This window comes from Rutidosis leptorrhynchoides, chromosome 4, assembly GCF_046630445.1.
Source record: "Rutidosis leptorrhynchoides isolate AG116_Rl617_1_P2 chromosome 4, CSIRO_AGI_Rlap_v1, whole genome shotgun sequence".
NCBI lineage: Eukaryota > Viridiplantae > Streptophyta > Magnoliopsida > Asterales > Asteraceae > Rutidosis > Rutidosis leptorrhynchoides.
Genome location: NC_092336.1, coordinates 131,516,347 through 131,529,673, shown reverse-complemented (window position 1 = coordinate 131,529,673; position 13,327 = coordinate 131,516,347). Strand labels below are relative to the sequence as shown.

At 37.7% G+C, this 13,327-nt stretch overlaps 1 protein-coding gene across 1 annotated transcript; it reads left to right on the top strand.

The window, feature by feature from the left end:
- Positions 1 to 1,410: 1,410 nt before the first annotated feature.
- LOC139841005 (uncharacterized) lies at positions 1,411 to 2,055 on the top strand. Its single transcript, XM_071831242.1, has one exon. The coding sequence runs from the start codon at positions 1,411 to 1,413 to the stop codon at positions 2,053 to 2,055; it is 645 nt and encodes a 214-aa protein (XP_071687343.1).
- The last annotated feature ends 11,272 nt before the right edge of the window (positions 2,056 to 13,327 follow it).

Sequence of the window (13,327 nt, the reverse complement as noted above, 5' to 3'; positions counted from 1 at the left end):
AGTTCCAGGGTGGTCCAGGTGCTAATAGGTTCCACGATGGCCGGAGTTTTCGCAACGTAGTGGAAAACAAACCTGCTGATCTAAGAGATATGCTAAACAGTAAAAGGAAGGTCCCGATGGCTCATAATGAGAAGGAAAAAATTATTGAAATCAATGACGATCGCAACAACAATAATAATCTTGAGTTGCTTCAGAGGGCTATTATAGGTGAGGTAAAGAGTCAGGATATCCTGTCCAATCTTGAATCGATCATCAACGCTGAAGGTTTCGGGGAAACTGAAGTTAAATTATTGGGGGGATTAGATGTCTTGATTGTCCTCGATTCGGTTGAAGCTGCGAAGAAGGCATTATGCGCTGACCATCCATTCAATAAGTGGATCCATAAGATGCATTTATGGGATTTTGACTACTGGCCTGATGGCCGCATGTCTTGGTTGAGGATCAGTGGGGTACCACCACCATGCTGGACCAAAGAAACCTTCATGTCCATTGCAGAATGGTGGGGTACGGTACATGTGATGGAAAATTGCTCGCTAAAAGGAAATCAAAAACTTTCTCATGGAAGGGTCCTGGTGAAACTCAACAATCCAGAAATAGTTAATGATTCTCTCAAAATTATTTACAAAGCAAAACCGTATTTCATCAATGTAGAAGAAGAACGTAAGGTTTTTTCGGTTAATAAGACATCGTCCAATGATCCTGATTCTGACTCCAGCGATATCTATTCGGATTACTCTACGGATTGTATCGATTCAGACGACCTATCTAATTCTGATGATTTTCCATCAGGTGACGAATATGGTCTCTATGACGACGTATTCTGTAACAATGATCATATTCATGAGGATGATGTTTCAGAAGAGATGGCCGGAGATGCAGAGGAGAAGGTGACAAATTTGGAAGATGAGGAGTCTGGGTGCTTTGGTTTTGGTGATTTGTTTCAGGATAATGATGATTGCGTAAAGGAGACAGAGGAGGCGAATTTCGGCCATTCACCGAGTCCCCAGGAACACAACTGTTGATTGTAGTTTTGAGTTTGCGTTCACACTACAATCAGTCCTCAACTTCGTCTCAATTTACACAATAACCCCTCAGGTTTACACTTTTTCAGGGGTAGAAAGTGTAAACATATAATTTTGTTAAAATGAAATAAACTAATTCCCCCGAATTTATAACGGGCTCTATCTTTTCTCTCGGTGCGAGTTAAATTTTTTCGAGTCAACCGTTCAACTCGAAAAAGTCTCACGAACCCAACGGGACTAACTATACGCGAAACGGACACTTTTTAAAAAACGCTTAACACAACGACAGCTCGAAACGGACCCAAATGTTTCTGTTTTTGATCGTGCGGGCTAGAATGGTGTATCATGTTGCGGTTCTTGGGACTGGTCAAGAGAGCCGAGCAGAAGGATGGCTGGTGAGTTTGCTGAGCTTATCAGTTTGATGAATTCGGTGGTGATGGTGCCGGACAAAATCGATTCGTGGCGTTGGACGTTAAGTGGTAATGGTATTTTTATAACTAAAATCCTTTCTGATGTTATTACAACAAAACTCCTAGGTGCTGGAACAAACTGTTTTGAAACAATGCGTAATGATTTGGTACCTAAAAAAGTTGAGGTGTTCGTGTGGAGGGCTAAACGGAGGAGATTACCCGTGTTGTCGGAACTTAACAAACGCGGTATCGATCTTCATTCGGTTAGATGCCCTCTTTGTGATGATGATATAGAGACGGTTGATCATTTCCTTTTCCTATGTCAAGACGTGTTAGATATATGGGCAAAAGTGCGTAATTGGTGGGGTTTGAATGGGTCTAGTGCCTTCGGTATTGGTGATGCCTTTAATGGACATTCGGCGCTTCAAATGACTTCATTGGGTGCGAAGATTTGGCAAGGGGTAGAGTGGACGTGCGGGTATCTCATTTGGAAAAATCGGAACCAAAAGGTTTTTAAAAACAAATGTTGGAATCCTCCGGTTGTTCTAAATGAAATTCAAGTTAAAAGCTTTGAGTGGATCGCGAAACGTTGCAGGACAAAGAAGATCGATTGGTTTACTTGACTACATAACCCACAAAGCCTTATTGTATAAATGATGATGTCTATTTACTAGTCTTGGTTCTTGTTAGGATACAACCTTAGCATCTTAGCAAGTCTAGCCTTGGTTTAGTTGTGATATCTGTATGATTGTATGTAACTGGGAGTTTGCTGCTGACTACTCCCCATCTCTTGTACAGTTTCTTTTTGTGAGTATAATATAATTCTCTGCTTTTCAAAAAAAAAAAAAAAAAAAAAAAAATATTGACGAATAAATGTATGAATTGAAGTGTCAAGCTTGAATTGTTCATGCTATTTAAAGAAGGATTCTAGAAATTTTGAGAGAAAAACATACGGAAGTAATTAATACGGGGTAACCTTTCTTATTGGGGATATTACTTGTTAAGATTTTGCAAACGCATCTCCTAAGAGTCTAAGACTTAGATAAAGCTAAAATTTTTATAACCATATTCGTAAACCGACTTCAATTATTTTAAAAGTGTCAGTATCTTTTTTGATACTCAGAGTTTTTATGAAAAGTTTTTATGAAAATGTTTGGAGTTTTGATTTATGGAAACTAGCAAATACCTACGAAATTAAATTAATTTCGGAAATTTGTCGAATTATATTTATTTATATTTATTTATTATAATATAAATTATCCGTTGTATAACAAAAGGTGTTGGATGTTGTTTTCTTTAGAAATTTTCTGCCTTTTTTTTTTTTTTTTTTTGTTAACCTGAATATCCAATCATTTTTTTGAACCGACTAATTTCATGACGACTATCCTCTTTGCGACCAGCCTGGAGTCATTGCAGGAGAACTTCCATGACTATGAGGGAGAATAACTTTGTGAATTGTAAGAATCAAACCTCTAAATTTTCTGCGTTTTAACCTTAACATCTAAGTGGGTTTTTATGGATGGTTGTGGGCCACGTGTGAAACTGTGAATTCTATATAGGGTATGTTTGGCTGAATAGCTTGTTGGAGCTTATGGGAGCTTATGAGTGCTTGAACTTATAATTTTAACAAGCTTCAAGTCATAAGCTTTGTTTGGTAGACATAAAAAGCAGAGTTTATGAAAATCATAAGCTCTTAAAAAATAAGCTACTTGTAGTAGCTTATGAAAAAAAATTAGAGCTTATGAACTGAAAAATAAGCTCCAGCTAGTTTACCAAACATTTATAAAAAATAATAAGCTCCAGCTATCAGCTTTAAAAATAAGCTCTAGCTCCAGCTCTAGTCCATAAGCTCCAGCTCCAGCTATAAGCTACAGCTCCAGCTAGTTTCACCCAAACACACCCATAAGGAGCAACTTCGTAAATAAAGTTTGAAAATTTGGAGTTTTGTGGATGGTAGAAAATGAAAAAACCCACTTAAGACCATTATTAGTGGTGACGGAGTGATGGGGCGCGATAGTGTGTTTTTGTGGCGTATAGTGCTGATTTGACAAAAGTGATGACGTGATGGAGTTTGTATTGATAGGCGTGATGGTTGTGTGATGGGGTAATTGATCCCACCTTTTTATTTTCTTTTTCATTTTTAATTAAGTTAATGTTTATAATGTTTAATTTTTTTAGTGTAAATAACTAATCTTTATTTAATATGAGTATAATTTAAATACATAGATATAATTTGTTAAAAAAAAACATAATTTATGAAACCATATACACTACATAGATATAATTTGTTAAAAAAATATAATTTACGAAACCATATATACCGAAGTACTACACTAGTTATTAGGAGTAACAAATAAAACAATCTATTTACTAATTACTATTTATATACACTAATACATAGTTGAGGGACTAAATTAGTAAATATAAAATATAAACATATCATCTTCATCGATATGTGGCCACAGAACCATTCTCATCATCCTTCATCCCTTCTATCAAATTGACAAATTAGAAAAAAAACAATAACAATGTATAAATGGAAGGTTTTGAAGAAGCCAATCAGAAGCCATCAAGCAATGAACACGCCTCCGTGATCCAGCCATGGCGCCGACGATTTTCTCCACCCATCATGCCGCACTAGGGCGCGATGGTGGCGTGATGGTGAAGGTTTTGAGGCGATGGCGCTGCACTGTGAAGGGTCTTAAATGGTAAAAAAAGAAGGAAACAAGCACCGTCATTAATGCATCTTATCATGAGTTATGGTGGCACATTATAGCAAAATCCTTTATATATAATGTATATATTTGTTTTCATTATTATTTAGTTTGTTTTACAATTTTAATTACTCATTAATTTAACGATAACCGTATTATATGTTATTAACGTACATCAATGTGTCGTATATAACGGTTATTAACTTTTACTTCCTATTAATGTACTTTGTTTCCTTACTTGAGCATGTTCTACATGCTTATGATCCTGTAATAAGAATGTGTTTTGCTTTTCAATATATATATATATATATATATATATATATATATATATATATATATATATATATATATATATATAGGCAGGATCAATGGGGAAGTAATAGCTCGGCTCGTTAAAAAAAACTCGAGCTCGTTAATTTGAAGCTTTTCAAAAAACCAATCTTGTGATAACTGTTGAGTCATAACTACATTCAGTTGCATTAAATCTAAAACATACATTTTCTAAAAAAAGAAGTACAAGCAGTAGCATAAATTAAACATACATATAAACCTAACAATTCTACCATGATAATAAATTTACAACCATTTCTAAAATGAAGTACAAATAGCTAGCCACTATTTAAGTTATTTGGTTCATTATCAATGGGAAGACCTTTAGTGCCATCAAGTTCTACATACTCATGTGCACTCCTTGATGAAGAAGCTTGCACCAGACTAGTCGTGTTCATTTCACTTCGGCCTTCCATATGAATGATTCTGAACTTTTAATGATTTATCTGGTCAAACAAAATTATCAACAGTTTTTTTTTTTGAAAAGCAAGATTTATTAAAAAGGGGAATTACAACATGCCATACATAAGATTAGTATGGGCAAGGACTACCAACAGTCGAGAAAAACTAAACAATTGCAAAGAAGAAGAAAACTCCACGAAAAACTACACGAGGTATTTATATCCTTTCCTTTGTCGTCGAAATAGTTGGGATTCGATATCCATTGAAGCCAATCAAGTTCTAGGTTTTTTGCCCGATTTGATATACATTCAAAGCTTCTTATTTGTATGTCTCGAAACGCCATCGGGACCGTTGAGCTCGAGTTTCGAAATACTTTATGGTTGCGATTGTGCCAAATGACATATGCACTAACCCAAATACAAGCTTGACGAATACTTGGCTTTGATCCTACATCATTAAGCATGTTGCCTTTTAGTATTTCAGATAAGGACCATGAAGGGTTGTTGTTAATTCCTAGCCACCGAAACACCTTGTTCCAAGTTTCCTTAGCGAAGATGCAATCCTTAAGTATATGCTCGAGGTTTTCAATGTCGTTGTCGCATATCGGACACTTAACCGAGTCGAGGTCGATCCCTCTTTTGTCCAATTTCACTCGAACCGGCAACCTGTTTCGAATCGCCCGCCAAATAAATACGCCTATCTTTTGGGGAAGGAGTATGTTACGTAGAGTTTCATCCGCGGAGCTGCTTGTTTGCAACAATCTTTCATTTATTAAGCTGGTTAGCATGGAGGTTGTGAAGACACCGTTGCTTTGCATCGACCAAGACCACGAATCTGTTTCCTTGTCGATGTATTTGAAACCTGCAAGTAAATCTTTTAAGGACATCAATTCTGTTAGTGATCGACCTGTGGGCTCTCTGTGCCAGGCCCATGTAAAGGCCCATGAATCCTCATGTTTTTCCAATCTGGATGCAACAGTGGTGTTAGCGTCTATGTCAAGCCTGAAAATTCTTCCAAAACGCTCACATAACGGTTGATTGCCAATCCACAAATCTTTCCAAAAGAGTGTGTCCGCGCCATTACTTAAAACTTCAACAAACGAACTAGTAAAATTAAAATCTAGTTTCAGCAGATCTTTGTTTAAGTTTATGATGTTATTCCAAATCGACCCCGTTTTGCAAGTGTTGCTTGGAAACGATAATAACCCCCCATCCCGCCCATGAATGCTTTTCACGATTTTAACCCAAAACGCATTTTTTTCAATTCGAAATCGCCACCACCATTTTCCTAGTAAAGCTAAGTTTTTTGCCTTTAAAGACCCAATATTTAACCCACCCGACTCGTAAGACCCAAGAATGGTTTCCCATTTAACCCAATGCATTTTTGAGATGTCTCCCGACCCGCCCCCAAAAAAATTATGACGCAAACCTTCAAGCAAGTTGATGATACACGATGGAGCGTGGAAGAGGGAGAAAGCATACAACGGGATACTACTAAGGACCGACTTTATAAGAGTGATACGACCCCCAAAAGACATTGTCTTTGCCTTCCAATCCGACAATTAATTTTTGACCTTTTCTACAACCGATTCCCAGTCCTTCAATTTGTTCATTTTACTACCGATTGGGAGACCGAGGTACTTAAAAGGAAATTTTCCGATGCTACACCCCATGATTGCTGCCATTTCCTCTACCTCGATATTATGAACACCAATGGCGTGTAAGCAGCTTTTTGCGAAATTGACTTTTAACCCGGATATCATCTCAAAATATTTTAGGAGTTTCATTATATTTCGTGCGTTTCGTTTGTTCCACTCCCCGAAAAAAATGGTGTCGTCCGCATATTGCAAATGAGACACCACTATGTTATCACTTCCCACGATTAAACCTTTAATTGTTCGATGTTCAATAGCTTTTTTAACCAATCGATTTAACCCCTCGGCTGCGACTATGAAAAGATAAGGGGATAGCGGGTCTCCTTGACGAATGCCCTTTTCAGGGGTGAACTCTATTGTTGGCGAGCCATTAACGAGTATAGAGATCGAAGGTGATGTTAGGCATGCCTTTATCCATGTGCGCCATCTAGTACCGAAGCCCATACAATTCATAATCGAATCAAGAAAACCCCAATTTAAGCTATCAAAAGCTTTCGCAAAGTCAACTTTGAAAATTAGGCTTTTTCTCTTGTTTCTTTTCTGCTCATCTATAGTCTTAGAAGCGATTAGAATGCCATCTAGAATCTGTCGCCCTTTAATAAAGGCACTCTGCTCGGAATCGATCACCTTAGGGATTATTTTCCTTATGAGGTTTGCAAGAAATTTAGAGAGAATCTTGTAATAGCTACCGATAAGGCTGATTGGGCGATAGTCACCGAGCCCCAAGGGATCCTTCTTTTTCGGAATAAGAGTCACAAAAGAAGCGTTACAACATTTCGATATTGAGTTGGAGGACCAGAACCAATCAAGCGCCTCTAATAAATCATCCTTGATCAACCACCAAAATTTCTGAAAAAACTTAATGTTGAAGCCGTCAGGCCCCGGTGCTTACGAATCTCCGCAATTCTTTAAAACCTCCCAAATTTCACTTTCACGAAACCTTGATTCTAAATTTGATGCTTCTGAGACAGAGATAGATTTAAAGTTGAGATTGTGAAGCCCTTCGACATATACATCAGTGTCTTGATTTCTCTCAAAGTGCCTTTTAAAGAAATTATAAATTTCATCTTTGATAATATATGGACATTCGTGCCAGCAACCATTAACATGAAGCCCCCGAATGTTGGTGTAAGACCCTAATCTTCATTGTACAGCTGTGTAAATAGAGTACATAAAGAGTGGGAATGATTGTGCAGTTAAACAGAAGTCAGAGACGGATCTGAGCTAGGTGCGCTCAGCGCACCCTTAATAGTGCGCGTGGCGCACTAACACTGTAGCCGTGTTTCTGCTCTTTTATTCAGATATTTTGATGGGCATTTTGGTAATTGCACTTGTGGACGAGTTAAAGGCCAGTTGGTCAGTTTGTGGAGTATCATTAACTCCATTATCAACAACCTTATCCTCTTCACTTAAATTTTAGAGAGAGAGTGTGATTCTTGAGTGAGAAAGCTTAAATCCAAGAGGAAGAAGTTGTTCTCGAACCAAAGTGCGGGTATTAAAGTTGTTCATCTCCTCCCTAGCTCCGTTGTGGTTGTAGTGGTATGCTCTAACTTTAATTTCCTTACTTTGATTTTGTGTAAGGGTTAGGGTTTGGGATAGTGATGAACATAAAACCCATAATTAATGATTTTGGGTGTTCTTGGGTAAGAGGGAGTCATGAAGACTCAATGGTGACTAACCTAGGGTTTCAAAATGTTAAGTGATGTCTATGAGTTCTAATTGGTTAGTTAATCACTAGCACACCTAGTTAATTAGTAAATGGGTGTTAGATGGGTTAGTAGATAAGCCGAAATGGGTGTGTTGACTTTAAATTAGTCAAAGGGCTAATGATTGACCTAATTGGGAAAAATGGGTATGAAATGCCCTAATTGTGTAATGGTTAGTGTTGTTGGACCTTAATCACTAGCTTTTAAGTGATTAATGATGGTCTTGACCATTAAAAGGCGGTTTTGGTGAAAATGGGGCATTTAATGCATATAAGTCATTAAAATGCAAATAAGTGAAATTGTTGGTATTTAGTCCAACTAGTTTTTGTGAGTTGATTGAAGTACTTATTATATTAGGTACTTTGCTTTGAAGCTTGCGGAAGTATAAAACCGTCACCGAATCGTTAAAGGTGAGTGGAATGATTATATGCATATGTATGTAATGTATTTATTTGTATGCTATGGTATGAACCAAAGAGCCGATAGTGCCATAGTATGTGCGAGCGTGCTATGATGTGAACCAAAGAGCCGGTAGCGTCATAGTGCGTGTGTTATAGTGTGAACCAAAGAGCCGGTAGCGCTATAGCACGATTTGTTAGGGTGTGAACCAAAGAGCCGGTAGCACCTTAGCATTGTTAGGTGTGAACCAAAGAGCCAGTAGCACTCTAGCATGAGTATGACTCGAGTTGTGGGTGAACCAAAGAGCCGGTAGCATCATGACAAATGCGTATGGTGTGAACCAAAGAGCCGGTAGCACCATGACGCGAGAATGGTTAACCATGGTTGTGTATTTTGTTTTGTAGCATATTATATTATGTCGATTATATGTTATTTATTACGCTAGTAGCGGTTTGTTGGAGAATATTAGCTTCGTACTTGTGATGGTATGCTGATTGTATTGCTAGCGTGTATGCGGTATATGTGTAAGTGATTGCAAGTAGGTATATTATATATATATGGGTATAATTATTGCATTCACTAAGCTTTGCTTACCCTCTCGTTGTTTATCTTTTTATAGGCTCCGGCGTTGACAAGGGTAAGGGCCTTCGATTGGATTAGAGATCCCGCTTGTTGTTTAGGGGACGCTTTTGGGATGTAATAGCTTTTGGAGTTTGACCGAGATATGGGTAGTTTAACCCCAAACACCATGCTCCTAGTGTCGTTTGGAATTTAAACTAGTGCGTTCGAAACTCGAACTTTTGTACGAAACTCGTAAAACGGCCGATGTGGGCCCCGTTTTGTAAAAACTCATTTTATTATTGAATCGTGTGAGTTTTAACCATTATAACATGTTGTGAAAAGCGTTTCGTCTAAATATGTCGGGAAGTGGGAGATCTTTAATTGAAAATTGATAAAACCGGACAGAACTGAATGTGGGCCTGTGCGCGCCGCGCACCCTGAGGTGGTGCGCGTGGCGCACTCTTCGGATATAAAAAATAAAAAAAAAATTATTACACGTGTTCGATTGTATATTGGGTTGGGTTGTTACAGTTGGTTTTATTGAGGTTGTGTCTAATGGTTGAGTGGAAAAATTTTGAGTTTTCGTCCCCCTCCGAGGCCCACTTTAAACGGGCTTTTTGTTTTAGCATCTGCTTTTTTCGTTTTCCCTTTTGATCCAATTACATCTAGCTTTTAGCCATATCTCACGATCAACTTCAGTAAGCTGATTTGCGTTAGCCTTTGCTTCAAGCTCCATGGCTGTTTTTTTGGCAGCAACTATGTCGATGTCTATCGACCCATATTGAGTTTTGCTCCAAGCGCGAAGTGCCTCTTTGACGTTTTTTAATTTGTTTGTGAAGCGACAATCTGCTCTAGGGCCCGAAATAGGTTTGTTCCAGGCATGCACTATTACTTCTTCCACTTCTTTATTTTCTAATCAAACATTGAAGATTTTAATGGGTTTGGGCCCAAAATCGATGTTTTTATCACGAAGAACAATGGGACAGTGATTCGATTTATCTCGGTCCAGAGCAATAGCTGAGACATCCCCCCAGTTATTGATGAAACTTTCTGAAACTAGAAAGCGGTCTAGTTTACTTAACTTCACACCATCATCGCTAATCCTTGTGAATCTTTTTCCGATAAGAGGGACCTCTAGCAGATGAGATATATCGATGAAATCGTTGAACATATTTGCACGCTTTTCGATAAATTGACAGTTCAATCTTTCAGTCGGGGAACGAACTTCATTAAAATCGCCACATATTACCCATTCCGCATCTTTAAATTCCATGAGATTCTCCAAGCTTTTCCACATCACAATTTTACCTTCATCATTATGTGGGCCGTACACATTCACGAAGACGGTATCCGTTTCTTTCCCTACCCACCTGCCCCTAATAGCCAAGTAATGTATCCCTTCGACAGCATGCGATACCGAAAATGAATTAGTGTCCCAAATAATAAGCATGCCTCCCGATTTACCATCCTTAGGTTTTTGGATATAGCCGAACTCGGGCCCTCCCCATATATATTCTACCCAACGATCATTGACTTCAGGGCATTTGGTTTCTTGAATGGCTACCAATTGCGGGCATTCAGACACGCGAATACTTCTAAACCAATTGATTAATCCCTCGGTATTATCATATATACCGAAACCTCGAATGTTCATTGAAAGCATCTTCATGGAAAAATATATAGAAGCGAATAGAGGAAGGTTATTCTATTGTGGGTTTTCAACCCATCGCAGGCCAAACTTTTCTCCAAACTCTTTGATCCCAACACTGCTTTCAGAGATAGACGTTGAGTTTTTGGAGTTTCTTGAAATATTTGGCCTTTTACTATGATTAACAGATATATTCGGCCTTTTACTATGATTGACAGAAGCAGATTTCGTAGGTTGCCTGGTATTATTTGAGGCAACTTTAGCTTTGTTCTTACTTGTGGAAACTGGGACATTCTGATGAATTTTAGAGGTACCTCTAGCTACACTTTTAATTCGGAGCATGCGAGAAGAGGTTTTCTATCCGATCATGGATTTCCAGTTATTGTTACTATGTGAAGACTCATGGTTGGATTTCTCCCTGGTACCAAAGGAGTGTTTTTTTTTATCTTTTTTGAAGGTATTAGCTATGGTTTTAGCCGATATGGTTTGATTATTGGAAATAGAGTACGGTTTAGTTGGTGAAGGGGAGATAGCAGGTGACGGAGATTGAACGGGTTGAGTAGGTTGAGTAGTTTTGAAGTTAGTGTGTTCATCGAAAAGGGAATGGTTATTGGGCTCGATTATGGAAGGTTTATGGGGTATGGTTTTAGAGGGATTGGAAAGTTGGGCTGGAGTAGAGAGAGTTTTGAATGGGTGGTCAGGAGATTGGTTATTGTTGGGCTGAGAGGAATCGATAGGAGGATGGTTTTTGTTGGGTTCGGGGGAATCGAAAGGTGGATCAAAAAGTTTGGTGAATCGAAAGGTTGACTAACGTTCCTGTTTTTGCTGAAGGTTGTATTGGTATGACGGTAGTTGGGATTACGGTTTGTGGATTGGTTATGGAGGTTGGGGTTGGGAGGTTGATGGTAATGTTGTCTGTTTGTTCCAGTGTGTGTGTGATGACCGGGAAATTTCTGACCAAATTTAAACTTTAATCTTTATATTATTCCGACACGATAAGCAAAGTTTGTTAAGTTGAATCTCAAGAATTTTAAACTATGTTCATACATTCATTTAACCTCGACCAAATTTCAATGATTCACGAACCATTATATGAACGGACATGATTATATATGTATATGTGCATATATTATAACTTGAAAACGTTAACAAAGTATTAGACGTATAATACTTTACACGAACGTATTTGTTTCGATATATGTTTAATATAATTATCAAAGGAATTAAAAGATAATATCAAATGATTGTTTTATCAGATACATTGTATGATCGTGAGTCCCTATTGAGAGGTCCACTTTGATTTAGGAAACCTTTCCTTTTTAACGATATTCGGAATAAATGGTAAAGTGACCTACAGGTAAGATCAAATATGTCAATTAACGATTACTGGACCACGGTTAGTAGAGATTAACTTTCAACACAATGATTGTCTCATGTCTCTTGATAAAGTTAATTATTTAGTTTTCTTAATATTGATAACGTTTTACGACATAGATGAAACCTTTTAAAGAATGATTTTGAATATAACTAATTCTGGAAAACTAAATTATATTTATTCGATTTAGTTCAAATATATGAAAGCATTCTTCGAAATAATAGATTCTTAATTATTATAACGTTTCGATAAAAAGATGTGAATGTAATTAGTTTTAGAGAACTATAGTTATTCGATTTAGTATGGACACGTTTTTCGATATAATAGAATTTGATTGTTAAAATGTTTTTATGGATTTTCAATGATATGAAAATGAAAATAAAGATAAAATAAAGGTTTCTAATGAGCACTAAAAGACTACAACTTTTCATCTCAAGATTTCAAGTTAAAATGATGGAAATCACTAAACCTGCGCACTTGCACGAGAAAAATCATAACTAAATCATACTGACTCGAAAAAGGGTGATTCCGGTGTCCAGACGTCCGTAACTCAAAAATCTACAACTTTTGTGAAGACACCATACGCGGACCACGTACCTATCTACGCGAAACGCGTAATGTTTGTCGACATAAAAAGTTTGTCAACATAAAAAGTGATGGCGGCTGGGTGAACGAACCGTCGAGCCAGGAATAATCTCAAACTCAAACCCTAATGTTAATAAGGATGGGCCAAAGCAAAACCCAACTGTAGCAGAGGAAAATGAAAGCCCAACAAACGCAGGAGAAGAAAAAGAAAAACCTATTGGGCCAAATGAACTTAGTGGGCCTGACAAAACAAGTGAAAATTCAAGTGATTCAAACGGGCCAATGGAAGAAAATAAGGATGGCAATTTTAGCCCTACACAAGTCCAAGAGACCGGGCCATATGTTTCTACACTCAAACCAAGTATAATGAAAGCAAAGGGATCCAACCTTAACACAGATAAGTCGTCTGATTCTGTTGAAGTGGAAAGGGGATCGGCACGTGACCTAGAGATCAACCAGGGTACCAATATTGAGTATGTCGACTCGATTTCGGAAGCAGGTACCGAATTTGATGATGTATG